Below are 19,508 nucleotides of genomic sequence, written 5' to 3' on the forward strand. Positions count from 1 at the left end.
CCCACCCTTACTCCACAGTAATGTGCACACAAAACAGTACCCTATTTGTTTTCCGCCCCCCTCCCACACAGCACAGACTGGGTTTGAAAACACGGGGTCGGATTACCTGGTATGTTTTGAACCAGGTGAGACAGACCTTTCTTTCACACATAATCTAATCTGATACCTTTTCCTTTCAAAATCAAGGCCACGACAAAATGGAGCAGGAAAAAACAGTGGCATATTAATCAGTGCACGTTTGGCATTCCCCTTCTGAACAAGAGAATGAAATTTTTGGCCGCCTAATTGAATCGTTGAGAAGCAAGCGTGGAGCTCGATTCGATCCCTCCCCCTCTCTTTCTACGTTAAAGAAATACAATATATCTTTATACAGATATAAAACAGAATTGTTAGTTTGTTGAAGTAGATTATAACGGTGCCTTTGGTACAGAACATGGGACTAGGTCATGTCCCATTCTAACGGTCCCGTCAAAACGTGCCTGAGCGTTTTTGACCACCGCCCATTTTCAGCCTATCGTTTCTCGGTTGACCCGAATTCCTTCACTGCACGTCTGTCCTCTTACATTGATCTACCAGACGAGTTTAACCCCCTTCTTTTGGTCAGAATAGATTCCCGACACAATCCCTGAATATCTAGGTTAGTCAATCCTGAGGTAAAAAGTCTATTTTCGCAAGGATTCCCACCCCGAAAGGGCGAAACAATCGCAGACGATATAAAAACACGGAACATAACGGTGGGCCAGTAGTGCAAACAGCGGGAAACACGCTTCTGTTTGAGTCTAAATTCCGGCCCACTGAGAAGTAGGACGGTTGAAATCTTTGACAACAAGCTAGCACAGTTCACCTCCAAGGTACGATAACAAGGACAGGGTACCAGGATTTGTCCTGCCGGTAGGGGAGGGATGCGATCACAGTCGGGAGAAGCTTTTGAGGTCATCACAGTGAAGCCATGTTGGATGCAGTGCAGCCGTCCCGCCACCCGTCCCTACTAATATTTTCCACACATACAAACCTCTCACTTAACATACACGTAACAAGTTTCCCCCATACCTTAGTCAGTGGCACAAAATCCTGAAGGCCTGAACCCGGTATTCCTTGTTTGCTTTCCAACAATCGCCACGTTTATCAGAAAATATCCAAATATTCGGTGAATCTGGAGCCAACGGGCGCGGAGCGACCTAAGACTGTCAGCACCTGGAGTTGGGTCCCGCAAAGTAGATCCTACATGGGCTAAATCCTAAGGAATTGGTTTTCTTCTCTCTTCTGTACTTGTCTATCCGTCTTGTATATAAAGTGACTACGTGGGGATGACTATAGGGTTATGTCACGGTGCTAAGTTGTAGAACCGGGTTGGGCTGGCTGGACGGACGGCGCCGCGGGGCGGAGGGCTCCTTTCGGGGACGGATGTAAACCGGTCAGTGGAAACCCGACACCAGAGAGTATTATGGGATACCTAAGGTTGGTCTGGTAGAATTTTAGGGACAGTCCACTTCTGCACCGGATGAGTGGGAATAAGTGGCAATTTTCAATCACTCGTGAAAATAAAAGCGGGCAAGTACGTGATGAATTCTAACCGTCTTTAGTTTCAAAAGTACGTCAACAGGGCTTTTCAGAGCCCTTATTTCGAATCCAGATGAAATAGATAAATTATTGAATTTCAACGATTGATTTGAATTAAATCAAAGAACTGATTTATAAATCAATTGATGAAAAATAGAATTCCCATATCAAGCCATTGTGATTTACTATTCCCTAATGGAATTGAAATGCGGTATATTGCGTATACACATACAGTGATAATGGTAATAAATTATGCAAATTAAGATACTAATCACGTTGGAATTAGCACCCAAAACGTTTTCATTATCCCTAATATAATAGGTATGATGAAATGAATTAAAAGCGCATTGCATTTTGCGCTAGCCGTGAAATAGTAGTAAACAAAACGAGAGTAAATTTAGAAAACAAATCAAATAAACAAGATTCTTGCATAGTGCCGTTTTTCAGACACTAGCTCTAATTTCCTTTTCTTATCAATCATTCTTTGATTATTATACATATCGTTTTCTAACTGCATGTGTTGTTAAATGTCTGACTAAGAAGCAAAAGACAAAGATGGCCTACATTCGACCAGGGCTCTAGCTAGGCTTGAATTTTTTTCCGTCAACAAATTTTTGTAAAAACATGTCGAGCGGCGAAGGGCATGCTCCCCCGGAAAAATTGATATCTTGACCCTCTGCTATCTCCTGCATTTTAAGTGACAAATTTTGCAAATTACACGAGGGATTTAGCTTGATTTGGGGGGAGGCCGGTGGGCCTTGGTTGAACACAATCGGCAAAGAAATGAAACAGAACATTTAGCACCACAAAACTTTATTAGAAAAAATATTACTTATCTACCTACTACGGCTACGACAAATATTTCGACCAACATGAACATTTACCGCATATGCAAGTACTTGACAATTAAAGTTGATCATCAGTACTTGACAATTCAAGTTGATCAACCTAGCTAACCTTATATAAAGAAGACTAAAAAAGGCATTGATTACGATACATTGTCTACATCGACTTGCCTTTTTAACCATTGGTGCGAGTGTGCAAATGAATATTCAATGTATAACCTTAAAAGTAAACGCTTCATTCATTGAATATGAGCCCTTGACCCATCTTCCAGGTCTCCTACTTCGCTCGGTCAGTATTACATTCAAAGGAACACTCGTATCACTCCGCGCCGACACAACATTCATCACAACATGTCAGACAGCATTTAATACGTCACTGAACCTGCTGTATGGCCTCACAGGACTGAAAGACATCAATTACCGTCCCAAACACACAGAGCGCACTCTCTGAATACCGAACAAGCTTCAATGCCTCTTCATTGAATGTCAATGTGACCTACATTCTACATCTCCAATCTTGTGTATTTTTATCGGTGCAACATAAATTATGGCGACTGTGAGGGCGTTTGCACTCACGTGACTATGACGTAAGCATATATCCGCCATGCTAGATGATTAAACCTAGAAGTTGCTATTGTAAGTTTTGAATTTGTTAGGTTAATCACACACAAGTATGGTCATCATGAGATTGTACTTATGCAAATTGCAGAGCTGAGTCTTCAGGTTCAACCAACCACTGTATCGGACAGCTGTGACGTCACACAAAATAATAAAAAGTGATGCTGCCGTTACGTTGGCCCATTTTGTTAATCTAATCAAGAAGGTTCTATAGAGACGCCTTGAATCTTGATCTAATCATTACAAATCTAATAATGACAAAATTCGTCTTCACAATCAGTCTTGGGAGGATCCTGTAGGCGATTTCAGTATAACCCGCATTGCAAGACCGACTGCCGCAAACTTTATCATGTGGCAATGGAATCCTATCAAATCATAATGTCCTTCATCAAACATAACCAGGTATAAAGTTTTAGATACTGAACTTTTGATGGTTGAAATAAATGAATAAATACCAATTTCAACGAGCCACGTTCATGGTCCATGAACGTGGCTCGTGGCTTTGCTGTATACGTAAGAAACTGTTTTTTTGTGCGTTTTGCGTCAGAAAAACGGGGATAGCCAGAACTTACGATATAATCATCCCATCTGCTTGGAGATTGTTTATTTGCATGAAAGTACAAGTAAACCTTCATTGCTATGCAACCAAACAACAACGAACGTCTTTTTATGTGAAATCCGGAGCCAGAGGAAAAAAAAACGTGAATACAAAATAGTAAAAAACATTACAATTAAATCAGTCACAAACCAACAATATGTTTCTCGCCATAAAGTAACAAAAATCTAAAGAAAAATGTGTCTGAAACAGCAAAACAAGTATTTCGTCTTGTTCGTTTCTCGTTTCATCATTTTATGTGGAAATTGTAGCATTCAAGAAAACAGATCGATAAAACAATCAGCATCGTTGAGAAATTCAGACACACTCCATAAATACTTTCCGTGAACCGACTAGGTTACTATCAACGGTGGTAGCATGTCATACGTTGTCTCTCCATGTCAACTTCGCAAAATATCGTCCACGAAATCCACTGTGACAATAGAGAGAAGTGCCATAAAATTGATTAAAGTGAGTGAGAGTATCAATTCCACACTTGCCAATCATTATGCGACACTATTTTGCCCGAGATCCTTCATTTACCTTCTTTACATAAACTCGAATGTAGGGGCGAGCCCGTGAATCTGAGGTGAAGCCCATGAAAGACTACAATACATGTCAGGATATGCACTAAACTCAATTACTGGTCTTTCCCCTGCCGGTGTAAATAGTTATGAGCGGCGTTGGGAGCGCTCCAATCCGGCACGTGGGCAGGAAAGGGTGGTTCCGCCCACTTACGCGCCAAATTTGGGCATTCAAACAAGAATGCCGGGATGATGTCATCCCTGTGAAAAGGTGAAAGGGGAGTTTGTGGGCGATGGCCATGTATGAAGTGTTCTGAATGGTATGTCGAATGAATCGCCTGTTTTCATGTTGTTTGTTTAGTGTCGTGTGTTTTAAAAGGGCGGGAAAAATGTAACAAGCGGTTGTAAAAAGTGACGGGGCTGGGTGAAAGGTCAGGCCAGGGGCGTTTACTCATTTTACAAAATAAAACTTAACGTTATCTACTAACGTAGATCAAGGAGGTTAAAATATATAAAGCGAAATATCATATCCAATATTTACACTCACACAAATTCCTCTTTGAAGATGAACTTTAAAGACAAAAATTTTACATCAATCATTTTAGTGTTTAATATGGTGTAGCCATCTATTAGACAGCTATTTTTTTAGTGTCTAACCAAGGAGGTTTTATATAGTCTAACAGACCAGTTGTTATGAACTGAAAATCAGTTAGGGAAAGTGGTTCGTCAAAAGATCATCTGAAGGAATAGCCCTATACACTAAATGATAGGGAAATTTTGCAATCTTGGGACCCTCTTTCCAAAAATAAGGATAAAGACAATTTTCAAAAAGTCCTCTCTTTTTCAATTGTATTTGGCAGTCAACCTCAACTCTTAGATATAAAAATGAATTAATTTACAGCAATGGCATGACAAATTCTATTAACCCTTTGATATATATCTATCAATAAACAAATAGGAAAAATATTTGCATAGTAGACTACTCAAGCTCTACCATTTCACCAAATTGCAGAGAAAGAAAGCAGATGTAGCGTTATATTCATTGATGTGACACATTCTTAATTACTTGGTGGTCTGTCCTTACGGGGTCAATACAAATCAATGATTACATCAACTCAGTAGATACTTCAAACAGGTGGGGATCGTAACTGTAGATCATAAAATATATGCAGTGTTTTTATTTTTTGGGTCAGTAAATTGCACATAATGATGATTAGACAATTTTTTTCTCGTTTTACTCACCACGAACGTGAAAAACTGTGAATGCCTCCTTTTTCTTTCCTACTGCAAAATTAAGTCCCAGCAAATGTATATCATGACATAAGTTAATATCACAGGTACCAAAGAACTAGTAACTATAGTAACTGTTTCTTTCTTATGGGAAGGATTTAATCTTTTTGCAACCTTTAAGGCCAAACCAATTTGCTTTGTTGGATTTATTTGTCTGCTTCATTTTTCCTGATTAAAGAAAAAAGCATGATAATAAAATTGTACCATTCTGGATATGAGTCAGTCCCCAAATTTTCATATTTAGGCACCAACAGTTGAAAGTTCATTGTTTGAAATACAAGACACTACACCTATGTTGTTTAAAAAAAATATGAGAATTTGAATTCTTGTGGCAAGCAATAAGTAACCGGGCTGGCAGAGAGAATACCTGGATAGTTGTTGCCAGGCTTTAAAATTTCTCCATTTTGAATTTCATCTTGAAATACTATGTGTCCACATAAATTTCACCACTCCCATCTGCTATATCCATGAACCCCCTCATGTGTATGTGTGTTCTGGTTCAGTCTATACTACTGTACCACCTTATCCATTCATCCTTTAAGTATGTATGGTTTATGAGAGGAGTAGAATCTACAGTCATTAAATTCCCCGATTTGAAGGCAGCAGTAAAAGCTACCCACAAATCTTGGGATATGAGAGTCTTAAGATATCAAACATATTTTATTTCCAGCTGTTTGAACTTGAGAAGAGGCCAAGTTCCCACTGGTGGCATCTTGGGATATATCTGGGATATGCTAGCAACTTGGCATGCATGATGGGAGATTTCCTGTTGGTGTGTGTAAATCACATGACCAGCGGGCGGCAATCGTACACATTAGCGTAACACTTCAGGGTCACGACCGCTGACAGGTCATGAATGGGAAATTGATGCCCGTCGGTCCGCCACCGGATACATCAAAATCTACCAACAATTCTCCCCAGTAGTCTCCCCATAATGGGCTATTTCCCCTCCATATGTCTTCCTGTGTTCAGCTCAACAGATTCAAGGTTAAAAGATTCATGAGGACATTTTTATCAATGGAAAGTTCTTTCTGAGGTTCAGTGGCAGTTCATGTGATGTTAGACTTATTGATAGTCAACAACTATTGTAAATCTTGTGTCAATTGTGAAATTGTGCTGAATTAAATCACACAAGTCACAAAACTTCCATTATGGCAACTGAACGTTTTTAGCTATATGTGTCCCTTTTTTCCTTCGGAGGAGAATTTGGACTTACACATAGATTTATGCTTGAATTGTGTTTTTGCATTTGTGCAAATGTTTGATTGTCCCTTTAAATATTTTCCTTACATGCTGCAAAGGTGGCGGTGAGAATACTATTTGGGTCCTCTGTCACTTTGTCTTTTCCCTTTTTTGTGTATGTTATTTTGTGAATAAAAAAAACTGTAACTTTTTAAATGTTTGCATTGGTTTTATTTACAGGGGTGACCTCCTCACCGCAAATTCATGTATGTGTTTCCATTGTACTAAACGACTGTACTATAGAACTGTTTCAACCATCAACAAAAACCCCCATTTTCTTTGACCGCAAAATTAAGTCCCCAGAGATAAATTACACTTAGAATAATTCACTAATAAGTAATAATTCACACTAATCAGTGCTAGGAGGAAAGACAAACTCTATGTTGTTTAAAATTTCAATGACATCACAATTTGTACTAAAAGTTGCAGGCTGTAAATTTTAAAATGTCAGCACACTTTAATTGCCAAAAATGTCAGAGCTTATCAATATATACTCAATTACGTAAACTTTTGCCTGTACTCCTGAGTATGCAACTTGAAACTGCCCTTTAAGAAAGAACAGGGCTTTTTTTAGGTTAATAAGGCACTTTAGGATTTACTGTAAGAAGCTTTAAATCTCCTTAACTCCTAGTGGTGCCTTTCATTGGGTCAAACTCAGAGAGATTGACAAGATGCTGAAAGAAGTCAACGCACACCTCCTCTAGATAGAGGCCATCTGGAACACACAGCAGAACACATCACACCATACTTCATCACCCGATGGCTGTTCCATTTCAAGTTTGAGGGAGCTGCAAACAATTTTCAATGTTTGTCGATGCTTTTTTCCTTCTCACATTGTTAATGATTGACGTCTTGTGATCATGTCGATGAAGAAGTTTGATAGGTTTTGGTCCTTTGGGGAGGCTAGAAGAACTCTAATTCAGTCTGAAATGAAGGTATTTATCCTGTGAAAGATGCAAATTTGATATAGTATCACTCCCATATATGGTGATGCGGAATACACCGTGTTGTATTTCATTTATGTCATACCTACCCAAGAAAACACACATTTCAATGCGGAATGCACCAGAAGTTGTGTCCTCGAACAAAAAACTGTAACAACATTGATTCCAACCTCCAAATCTGGTATTCGAATTTTTGACAGCGGCGCAACCGGCGCACTCGAAATGCATTCGAAATATTCTATGGAAGCCCGTGTGATACAAATCTAGAACCCAATGTGGTACGGAAAATTATCAAACAGACCGGAACACTCGTATCGAACGTTTTCGCAACCCAGGTATGACTAAAATGTAATATTTACCTTTCAACAAGACCTTTCTAGACCATCCACAATTCAATATTTTTTTCTCTTCCAAGTACATGCATACAGTAAAATCCAAGTTAAGCCTCCGACTTTCAAATGGAACCGCCCATAGAATTTTGATTTAATTTCTGAACATCTGGCAGTACAGTACACCATGTACACGCATCAAAATCCATAGGGAATTTACATATCAACAGTACCACTATGTAAAGGCAACAAGTAATTGTATTTTCTGCTAATACTAATTAGCAGGTCCCAATATGCTTTTGGTTCATCAATTTGGGATAATAATTGATATGCACAGAGTAAACACCTAGCGATATTTCAGAAAAAGCAATAGAGTTTGTTTATCCCATTCTTTCAGTGATGTGAAAACGACTCCCGGAGGGATGTTTGTTTACTCTTTGTTGTTGACAGATGCTACATACCTGAGTGTTCTGAGTGGGGCATAATGAAAGATGAATTGTTTGCCATCCCCTAAGAAGATGATTGTGAACAAAGGTACATACAATTGACTGACTGTTAAGTACCCTGGTGTGATACACTACTTAAGTACCCTTAGCTTGACAACAGGATAGAAGCATCGCAGCCTGAAGGAAGGACTCAACAGCAGGCCTTTATACCAGAAGTAATGCAAAATCACCTGGAAATACAAGCAATCATGGAAGATTGGTCACATGGTGGTAATGTTACATGTTCATGATTGTATGTTATGTACCCGAATGTAACACTAGTACTGAAAACAAATACCATCATGGCAGTTATCCATATCCTCTGAACTATCGACATAAAGTGGTCATATTGCTTCTGTACCTGAATGCTTTTGTAATCACTTCACTGTACTTAATACAAAAGTTACTCAAATGTACATTTGTATTGTAAAGGCTTTAAGTTCACGATGGGGAGAAAATGGAGTGTTTGCAGGCTGAAGACAGAAAAAACATTTTTACAACAGAGAGGCTACGACAAATATAAAACCTGTGTGTATATTTCCTTTGTATGTTGATTTCCTTGATATACTGTACAGCACCATTTTATGAAACTGATCTCCATGCATCAGTATAATTAGTGATCCTCGCGAGATGATGATGAAGACACAGTACAACCACATACATACAGAAAGAATGACGCCCCCAGCTCCTTAGGGATTAGGCAGGTGGAACAGCTGTTATCAGCAGCTGCAGCTGCTTCCTGTGGGACACCTGCAGCCCTGATTTATCTGTCATCTCCCATCATGGTTAGTTGGATGAGATGGGCTCCTGTTTAAGAAGCTTCCTGGTACACACTTCCCCTCATACCCTAGCCTGGGTACCATCCTCTGTAGTTTACAGCTGACTCATCTTCACAAACAATTTCAGAGTCCCCACCAGGGCTCTCTCTCCTGTTCTAGATTTTCTAAATCCTCTCAGTTCTGTTTGAGAAAGCGAAGCATCAGCGTTGAGACGATGAAGCACATTAGAAGAAATCTTGAGGGGTACCAACTGGGGTATGCTCTATGAAGGAAATTTTGAATCCTCTGAAACGATGTAACTTTCCTCTATCATTTCTGACAGGCACATTTTCATCACATGGCTTCATTTTGGATTTTGCAAAAGTTTTGTGGCCCTGTTGCTGACCATTGCCATGGGCCTCAAATTTGTTTCCATCAAGGGGGACGGAATGGTTGGACTCTTCTTCCCTTGGAAGGAGCAAAGCCCTGCCCAGAGGTGGACGGATAGATGATGAAGACAGTCTAGCCTGGGTGCCAGACTCACATCTCCGCAATGAAATTTCTTCTCAAAGTTAGACCCTGAAAACAGTCTGGCATCCAGGCTAGAGAGAGCCCTAGTCCATAGTCAACAGAAAAGAATGCACTGTTTGGGAATGGCTCAGTTTTAAAGCGCAGTGTTTACCCTCCAGCTGCTGTTACATGTCACTATCTCTCCGGAATTCCACACCAACGAAAAAGGCAACTGGAATGGTGCATCCATGCACACATGCCGCAGATACCTTTTACAAATGACCCAAAAGAAAAATGTGATTCCTAAAGGGTATGGTGTAAAGTGATACATCAATTGTCGCATGCATGTCTTTAAATCTGTATAGAATGAAAACTGAGACAAGCACACATATGGAATTTCATGTCTGGAATATTTGAATGTGAGAATGAAAACACCAAATGCATATATATGACAAATTTGGTCATATAGTCATGACCCTTGATTGAGCATTTGAGGGTGACTGAAAAAAGGCTTAATATCAATTATAATCGTCCCAAATGAATGTAACGTACAATATACTGTAACAGAATAGAATCACACATGCAGGGTTCTTGAATGCACTGCATATAGTGTACATTTATTGTAAATTCATGTTCCTCTGCATAATCTCTATCAACACATTATTATCATTATGCAACATGTCATTTCAAAAGCATTTACATTGTAATGTATAATTGAAGGTGTAATATCACCATAAACAGATAATTCCCTAATTTGCTAATGGAATCATATTTATCATGCGTAGTTATCAATCTGCTGGCTATACAATTTTTTTCAGAATGCAAATTACGTGATTGTCCATAACCAATAAGGTGTTAAGAAATGTACTTGCTTGATAAAGTTTATAAAACATGCCACAACATTTATCATTTCTAATGTTTAACAAATTGTGATGCTATTCTTGACTCTACCCATTTATTTTATGGGCTACTGGAAAAATGGGCTATTACATGTGTACAATTATTATTACAGCTTAAAAAAAAAAATGCTGACAATTCTGTCACAGTACTAGTGGTACATTTACACATTTGCGTAGAGATTGCTGTCTGGCAGAATTGACTATTCGATTGGTTGAGATCACAATCCAAGTCTCTTATCTGTTGATAGAGACTCCAATTGGGATATTACTGGTAGAACCACTGGCTGCAAACAGTCTCTGATCGTGATCTCTAACACATTACAGTTGAATTGCCGATTTTGGTCTCATTCATGTATTACTCCGAGTGGGTACCCTAAAAGAATCTGTAGCCAAAAAATAAACGGCTGCATGAACGTGTGTTTATATCGGTGCGAAAATCCCTTTTAGCCAGCCTAACTGATATCAAGCATCAAACTGATGAAAGCTTGTTTGTAACTGAAGAAATTAGCGGGTAAAATTCGGCAGCCACGCGCGAGGTCGGACGTGCACAGCCCGGCATTGTAGGTGATGCCGTCCTGCGCTTTCAGCTGGAAAGGTGCCTTTTTGGGGGTGTAGCTAAGTGCAGTTTGTAAATGCTATAAAAAGAAATTGTATGTAGTGAAACTGTTGGCAATTTTTTTACATGATCTAGGGTAAATGTTCTCAACATAAAATGAATAACATTGGTGCATTTTCTATAGCTTCATTACGAATGCGCCCATGTAAAACACGTATTATAACATGTAAGCCTATGGGGCGAAAAAACTCATGAATGAGACCTTCTGACAGATAGCAATCTCCACCCTGACATATACCTTGGCACTTATAAAGAAGTGGACTCGTCTTGTGTCCTTTAACATAGGTGTGTACGTACTGGCAACAAACAACAATAACAACATATTTTTAGACGACTACCTATATATTTATTTGCGGTCTTCGTTGTTCTGCAATAATTATGATGGTATGTTTAAGATAGTCCTTAAGAAGCAATTAAAGGTTCAACATTCTCAATGTTCTTAATTGGCGACTAACATTTATTTACATTGCGCAAATTGAGTCTAAACTAGGGATAAACTCCAACCATACTCTATACAGTGTTTATAAACGATTCCTTGTATAATTGAACCTCAGAAGTTGTACTTTCCTTGTGTTCTGAGCCTCTGGCTGGGCTAGCTGTCCACAGGGCAGACATTCCTATCTTTACAGCAGAAGTAGTGCACGATCACACCGTTGGGATACCTGGCAAAAGCACTGGAAGGCAATGAGAGAACTTGTGATTAGGTTTGACAAGGTACAATCACTACTTAAAGCAGTCATCCTCAACTGTGGTGAAACATGATTCTTTTTTACCTAGCGCTACCAGTTATGGTGTGCTACAAATTATGGTCCACTTTGGATCATGCAAACATGTTGACGTGTTCCTTAGTCATGACTGTCTTTTAAACAAAGCAATGAAATGTGTTTACATTTGTGTTGAATGTGTTGAACTATCTGCGGTGATTCGAGTTTTGAAACTCTTAACAGTTTCAGGAGGGTTTGATACAACCCAGCGTTACCCCCTCAAATACGCTACATTTTCGTAGGTCAAAACATTATTGCCATGTTATTGCACTGCATTAAACAGGCGGACAAAAAGTTACAGACCATGCATTTTTTTTTTTAGAAGACCTGATATTTCTTTTCAGGGGTTTAACATTTGGCTTTGTCTACCCGTTTTTAAAAAATAAATGATGTTTTGAATAAATTGGACCATAATAGGTAGCGCTACTGTAGTAGGACTGCAATATGGCTTTGCTGGGAAGTTTTGTTTTCAGCCAAGCACAGTGATTCACCCCTACTCTATTTGATGAGTGTGCTGGGTTCTTTTATGTGCAGAGGTCTGATGCCGGACTGCAGCCTGAAGCTAACACCTGAAGCTACCCTGAATACATGGAGGGTTCCGTCCACAACCAAAGGGACAAATGCAGCCCAAACAGTTGTGCTGAGCAGTTTCAAACCTTCGCCCACTGGACGACAAATTCTTTTCCATATGGCAAAGCAGTGGGGCAGCTTACCACAAAATATCTTTCTGCATCAAACTTACTGTTTATTTATGTATTTATTTAGATTTACCACATTTGTGGAAGGATTGACATAACAGGTGACTATCACCTTTTCAAGATGTCAACCTGGACCAGACTGTAAGGTTTGGACCATCGCACGCCGGGGCATGCCCCTACTCTTTTTCGAAAGGTGTGGTAGGTTCTTTAACGTGCGCGGGGTGTGGCTTTCCCCAAACACGGGACCTCTCCATTTAACGTCCTATCCAAGGGACGTCCCTAACCGAAGCTAGGTACTCATTTACACCTGAGTAGAGTGAGGAAATTTGTGTTAAGTGCCTTTTCCAAGGGCACAACGTCCGGGCGCATGTCCAGACATGTCTGGGGGGAAGCCGTTACGCCACACGATGCCACTGTTGACACTTAAAGTGTGAAAGGTTGCAAGGAACTTTATTACCTTTGGAATCCTAAATTGCACAAATGTTCAATGGAAATTATTACGTTATTATGATTTTGCTCCAGGCATTAACACCATCAATGTGTCAGGATTAGCAATGGTGCCCAAGGGTCAAATTCTCTACAGCCTTTAAAAACTTTTTATGAGTTACCGGTAATATATTTAAGAAGCAAGATTAACAAATCTGGCTAATAACAATGGTCTGGTGCTGATGATCAGATGGTATGAGCTAATGTCTTGTTCTTAAATGATAACAAACATAAAGAAAAGGTACTATCAGTTTTCCCTTAGGAGAGAGTCTATTTTGCCGACCAGACTATTATGATCATAGTGTTGATGCCATGATTGTAATTTCTGGCAGTAATGGACTGCTTGAGAATTTATAAGAATAATAATGAATGCTTGCCAATTTCAAGCGATTGAAACGAATTCAATGAAAGAAAAACAGACCAATTTTGAGACAATTCGTCTGTGACATTACAAATCCAAAAGAACACTCTAAATCTAGAAAGCTTTAATTTCTTGTAAGTAGTTTGACAAAATGAATTAATGTCTACAAAAAAATTTAGTATGATGTAAAAAAAGGTTATTAATATCTAGGTAAGTTCTGCACAATTCATGGAACATCAGCCAGAATGTCCCCCCCCCTCATAAGAGAAACTTCAAGCAGATAACACTGCGATCTTTGTAATCATAACGTCCAACGTTACGCATTTCAGGGCATTGAATGGCCCTAAGCTAAAAATGCACTTACTGCACTATCACGTTAGTGATCCTTTCTCCCATAGTTGACTCTAACGACAGGGCTCTGTTCACTGTCTTGTGTACATCAAACAAGATTAGGACGGTACTTGAACATCACACAAGCATTAAGAATCTTGGCTACAGTGACTCATGTCCACATTATCAGTCCGCCTTTTCTTGTATAATCTGTCCCTGATGAGTGGTCTTCTTGGTCATTTCTGACTGTACACGCCCAGTCTAGTGTACTACATGTTTGTTGTTCTACCATTTTAAACAGAGAGCAATCCAGTGTAGATCATGCATTTTACGACACATTAGCCGGTACTGTAATGGTAATGACCGACTGTAGGTAACGGTAATAGACAGGCATCGGGGAAACTTGCTGATCTTTGCGAGACACGTCTTCTTCTATCTGCCGGCAATTTTGATGTTTAACGGTCGACTCTTTTAGATATCGATCGCGGAAAAGCGTGTCTGGCTCCTAATAACGCTCTACTCTGCAGGCACATGCTGTAATAAATGCATGAGACTTGAAGCAGGCCGTACCATTTACATTAGCCTCACAGCAGAGGGGTGATTGGAATCCACACCCTCACAATGGCTTTTGGGGACAGCCTGACAAATTACCATCATCTATAGAGACGACAGTTTGGTAAACTTTGGTTGATGGCACAATCATCTGTTCTGTACAATTACACATACTGTCATTGACCCTCCTCCCTTATCAAGGTCCTTGTTGTATGACAGCAAATTTGGGGACATTCTAAGAACTCTTGTGAATGAATTAAATGAAACCAAGTCCCTTATCATAAATAGGACATCGGGTATAATCTAAGGGCTGCTCACATTTTTGACATGCAAGCACACCGGGTTTTCACACCCTACCCTTTTGGATAAGTGTGTTGGGTTCTTTTAAGTGCAGAAGTTTAATGCTTTAGGCTAATGCTCCCTCATACACAGGGCTGCCAGCTTTACGTCACCATCCAAAATGACCAATGCGATTCCTAAGTTACAACGTCCCAGCTGGGGCCGAAAAATTCCCCTATATGAAGGACTGTATATCCGATGCCATACTATTACTATTTTACCTGCTACTGAGGCAACTAGTGTTGATTTATGCTCAGATACTGTGTGGTAACTACAGTGGATTTACATTCAAAGCTAAATCCATCACAGTTACACTTCCAAGTAATGTTTCCCATCAGACCAGCAGACTCATAAACATGGCTAAGGCTTGTAGCTTTTGCTACGAGGGACTGACCAGTAATAGCCATGGAGGAGGGTTGTATGTTTGGATCAATTTTTTTCTCAATTATAGTTACCATTTTATGCAAATCTCTATATTTGTCTCTTTGCATTTATGGAAACAAATATCTATAAAAAAGCGCAGTCTGTACAAATTGACATTGATTGTTTCATCATTTTCCTAGTGCATAATATTACCTTTTTGCTTTCCGTCTTTAACCAACCCAGAGTTTAAACACCCCCTACAATATTTCTTGATGGTTCGATCCTAATCAAGACACATCATCACACAGCAGTGTGACAACATGTCTAATGAACCTATTCTAATTAGGGGCCTTAAATACGGCAAATCAGCACTGGGACAGCCTTAATTGAATTGGACAAAAAGAGGGCTGGGAAAAATTTATCTTCACTATCAACAGTAAGCTTCTATGGTAAATGTATCAATTCAATGGGGATATCAGACATTGTGTGTTTGAAATGTGTTTGAAGCGGTTAACCAAAAATTACAGAGTCAAATACGTAAGTTAGCCGTATATTTCAGAATTTTGTGTAATGTGTCTGTTCATGACATACAAGTTATGAAAAATAATTTCCTCAGTCTACCATATTTCAAGTGTTAATATCTATGGCCAAAATATGGCCAGTACATGGTTATGGAGTGAAACAAAGCGGATTGTAAACAAACCCCAGGTTTTCAACATGTTTGCATGGCATAACGACATCACGTTTGGCAATGTGATAAGGTAGATTTAACTCATCCAAAACATTGACTTTTCTGATCATTGACTTTAGATCCTGCAATAGGGGCCTTTAAAATAGTTGACAAGAGAGGAAGAAACCTTTTATAAGGTTTGTGGTCAGAATAACAAAATAGCTTCAGCCTCAGTAACACAAGTGTTGATGTCAAGATATACTGACATATTTGTGTTATCACATCTTCGCTGAAAATCATAACATATGGCTCACAAACGCCCCACTTGTGAAAAAGCCGTGGTACGTAACGCACAGTCGTGGCCTTGTGATTTCCCAATGGACGAAACCAATGCGGAGACACTGAATATTTCATTCTCCGCTGAAGTATCACATTACCAGGGCCACTTCAACATATTCCCCTCACGTTTCAGCTCCTCACAGACTTCTGATTATGAAGTTGGCCCCTTTAACAGAGGGCCAAGAGAATAGTGGAGCCTTCTTGCCTAGATCATGGTTTAATACAGCATGGCCTTTAAGTTCAGGGTCAATGCCGTTTGCACATCTGTCCTGACTTTCACAACTGTTAATACTCTACACAACTGTCATACCTAACACCTGTCTATGATCTATCAATTGTGTTTACAAGGGAATGTCTGTAAGATAAATTCTTAAGAATGTACGTGTGAAAAACACCTAAACATTGGGTATATCTATAACGTTATATAAAGACATGTAAGTTGTGGGTGTGAAATATGGGTTGGGGTGTCAAAATTCTGTTACAATCGATCAATCAATCCTGACAATTTTACCTCGCACAATGTTTGGCAAGTTGTTAGGAACAGCTGAAAATAAAAAATCTCACTATACTGGCCAACCATTGTGCATTATTCTGAAGCTTGTAATGCTACTGTGAAACCAGTGGAATAGGTGAGATGGGTGCTCAATTTGCATTTGGGACTCCCGAAGATGAAATTTAAAAAATCTTGTTTGGTTATTGTTGGCCTTGTAGGTGAATATGGTCTGCGTAGCAGAAAGAGTATGGAAAATGAACTGATACCAATACCAGTGAAGCTGTAGTGAACCTGTGTGTGTGGCCCAAGCACTATAGACACAAAGGACGCTTTTTGATTTCCAATTTGTAATGCTGTAACTGCAGCTCAAAAATAAAAGAAAACTTTCCTGCCAAGAGCTGCAATATTTCTTACTTGATTCATCAATGAAGATTAGACATCCAGGTTCTAGTAAGATTTGTAACGCAAGATAACAGTTACTCAAGCAACTGGATGAATTTGAAAATGGTCAGACGTTTCAGCTAGCATCCACTAACTTTTGTCAGTAAATAAATGTGATTTGTAGACTGTTTATTAGCATAAAGTTGTCTTGACTTTGTCTTTGTTTCCTGTTGGACTATCTAAGATTTGTTTTCACCTTAGGCTGCACCAAGTAATTTTATGGATGACGTCCTTTGGAGACCCTAAATCTAATGCGAGAGCGCGAAAAAAAACCTAGAAGGGCCGAAAAAAACAAGATGCCTAGATTTGAAATATAATAGTCGACGACACATGTTAGGACACGAATTGAATGAGAGAACACAGTGTAACAACTAACAATTATTTTATTCATAATGAAAACAATAATAATTTGAATAAATCAGTTGAAGTTGAACGGCAGTTGTTGTCCTGTCCTGTTTCTTTCCATATCCCATTGATTTGCGGCACTGTCGTAACTCTTTGGTCATAGTTACAGGAAGTGGAATTTCTTGTTTTTTTTCTGGGAACAGACCAAAATCAATATGCGCGCGGACGTCATCCATGAAAATTACTTGGTGTAGCCTTATTTGCAAATAAATTCCTAGTTTATGGTTTAAAACTGGTTGATCTACAAATCTTGTTACGTCACTGCCAACAGGTGGTGGATGCTACTTGAAACGTCTGACCGTTTTCAAATCTATCCAGTTGCTTGGGTAACTGTTAACTTTAATATGTATTTGTTTTTTGGCACAAGCTACTCCACCACCACCCCCTTGATCATTACTGACCTGTCCCTAACGAGGCAGATGCAAAGCCAAGGGAAGTGGCTTCCAATGTCGGGCCATTGATTAAATTTGGGCTCCAGAAATAGCCAGGCTGGCTGGAGATTGCCGAAAAAATCAATACACAGGTTCAGGCTAGACATGCTTCTCTGTGACAGTCTGTATCCATGGCTGGGTATTTGTTTCCTCTTGCTACAGCCATTTGCTGATAGGTCATTTAGGACCATTCCATCTAAACTGTTCAGAGGAGAGGCTAGGGGGGGGGGGGGATAAAAAGTTTGAAGGTGAGGGAAGTGGATAGCCCAACAATAAAAAGACAATTTGTTCCACTTATGAATTACTATGAGCACAATATGTCATGTGATACCAAAATACTAAACATATCAAATAAAGTAAAATCTTCTTCTTTATACAATCATGTCAGGTTTATTTCAAAAATATATTATATTGCATGCCACAAGTTGATATGATATTATATAAACCAAGCAGTACTTGATTTCTTACCCTCAAAATTGGAAAGATACATGCAATAGTTGAAGCATGAATTTTTCATTTGTGCCAACATATTGATAGCCTTAGTCAGAAGCAATCTAGAATATTGCACTCCCTTATGGTCTCCGCATTCTCGGAAACTAATGTCTTTAGTTGAGGGTGTACAACGCCGGGCAACCAAATTCATCCTAGGACCCCAGGCTAGCGACCTCACCTACAAAGAAAGACTAACAACATTGCGACTACTACCACTAACGTTTAGGCGTGAGGTTTGTGACGTTATGATATTTGTGAAGTCAAGGTCAGTTGTGGGAAAGTATGTTTCGTTTCCCTCTAGACCCACAAGGAGTCTAAGATCCTACATGCTTACTCCTATCAGGTCTAAGACCTCGGCGCACAGTCACTCCTACATTCCTAGGCTTATTACCACCTGGAATAAGCTAAGTCCAGACCTTCGGTGTATTGGTGAGGGAGTAGCTCTCTCATCTGACATTATGTCATTTAAACATAAACTCCTTAAGGACACCTACAGCAGATTTAACACCTTTTACGACCCTAATCTGCCATGTACCTGGACCACTCCATGTGGGTGTGGCTCATGTGTTGCCTCAAGACCGCACTAGATTCATCATGACACTTTTATTGTATTTATTGTATTTATTCAGTGTATATTATTAGTTCCATGTTTGTTTGTATGACAATGTAATTTCATGATTTTTCTTTCAGAATTTGTATAAATATTTGAATGTATTGTATTGTTTGGGAGGGCAACTTGTAAAGGTGCGCAAGCACCTGTTTTGCCCTCCCTTTCACTTTGTGATGAATCAAAATAAACAAATAAACAAATAAACAAAACTGTGACTCTAGCACATTTAAAATTTCATCAAAACAATTCTCTATGTGAGTAAGGTACTCTAGGCCAAATTGGTAAGAAACAAATGGCAGACGTCATCACATAAAGGGTGACGATTATGACGGTTCTTCAAAGCCACAGCTTACGAAACACAATTGATTTCTCACAATGGATTGATGGTGGCAAAATGAATAAAGATATTGTAAAAACAAAAATGATATTTGTCAGAAATACAATACTCTATAATGATATACCTGTAAATTCAACATCCATTAGGATTGGGTCAAAAGGGAATTGTGCTAAAGTATAAAG

At 39.2% G+C, this 19,508-nt stretch overlaps 2 protein-coding genes across 7 annotated transcripts in view; both read right to left on the minus strand.

Moving 5' to 3' along the window:
• Window positions 1-1,400, minus strand: part of LOC136432291 (spectrin beta chain, non-erythrocytic 1-like) — a 52,125-nt gene extending 50,725 nt beyond the window's left edge. For 3 of the 5 annotated variants that reach the window (XM_066423477.1, XM_066423466.1, XM_066423460.1), the window contains exon 1: window positions 1,051-1,400. The gene's annotated coding sequence lies outside the window, so the exon portion shown is untranslated. The remainder of the gene's footprint in view (window positions 1-1,050) is intronic. The other 2 variants (XM_066423473.1, XM_066423469.1) reach the window with 1 other exon arrangement.
• Window positions 1,401-10,288: 8,888 nt separating this feature from the next.
• LOC136432296 (vam6/Vps39-like protein) overlaps window positions 10,289-19,508 on the minus strand; it is a 57,359-nt gene continuing 48,139 nt past the window's right edge. For both annotated transcript variants that reach the window (XM_066423487.1, XM_066423486.1), the window contains one exon: window positions 10,289-11,889. In XM_066423487.1, the coding sequence (XP_066279584.1) occupies window positions 11,808-11,889 (82 nt within the window). In that variant the 3' untranslated portion in view covers window positions 10,289-11,807. The remainder of the gene's footprint in view (window positions 11,890-19,508) is intronic.

The sequence above is a fragment of the Branchiostoma lanceolatum genome, chromosome 4 (assembly GCF_035083965.1).
Source record: "Branchiostoma lanceolatum isolate klBraLanc5 chromosome 4, klBraLanc5.hap2, whole genome shotgun sequence".
NCBI classification, from domain to species: domain Eukaryota; kingdom Metazoa; phylum Chordata; class Leptocardii; order Amphioxiformes; family Branchiostomatidae; genus Branchiostoma; species Branchiostoma lanceolatum.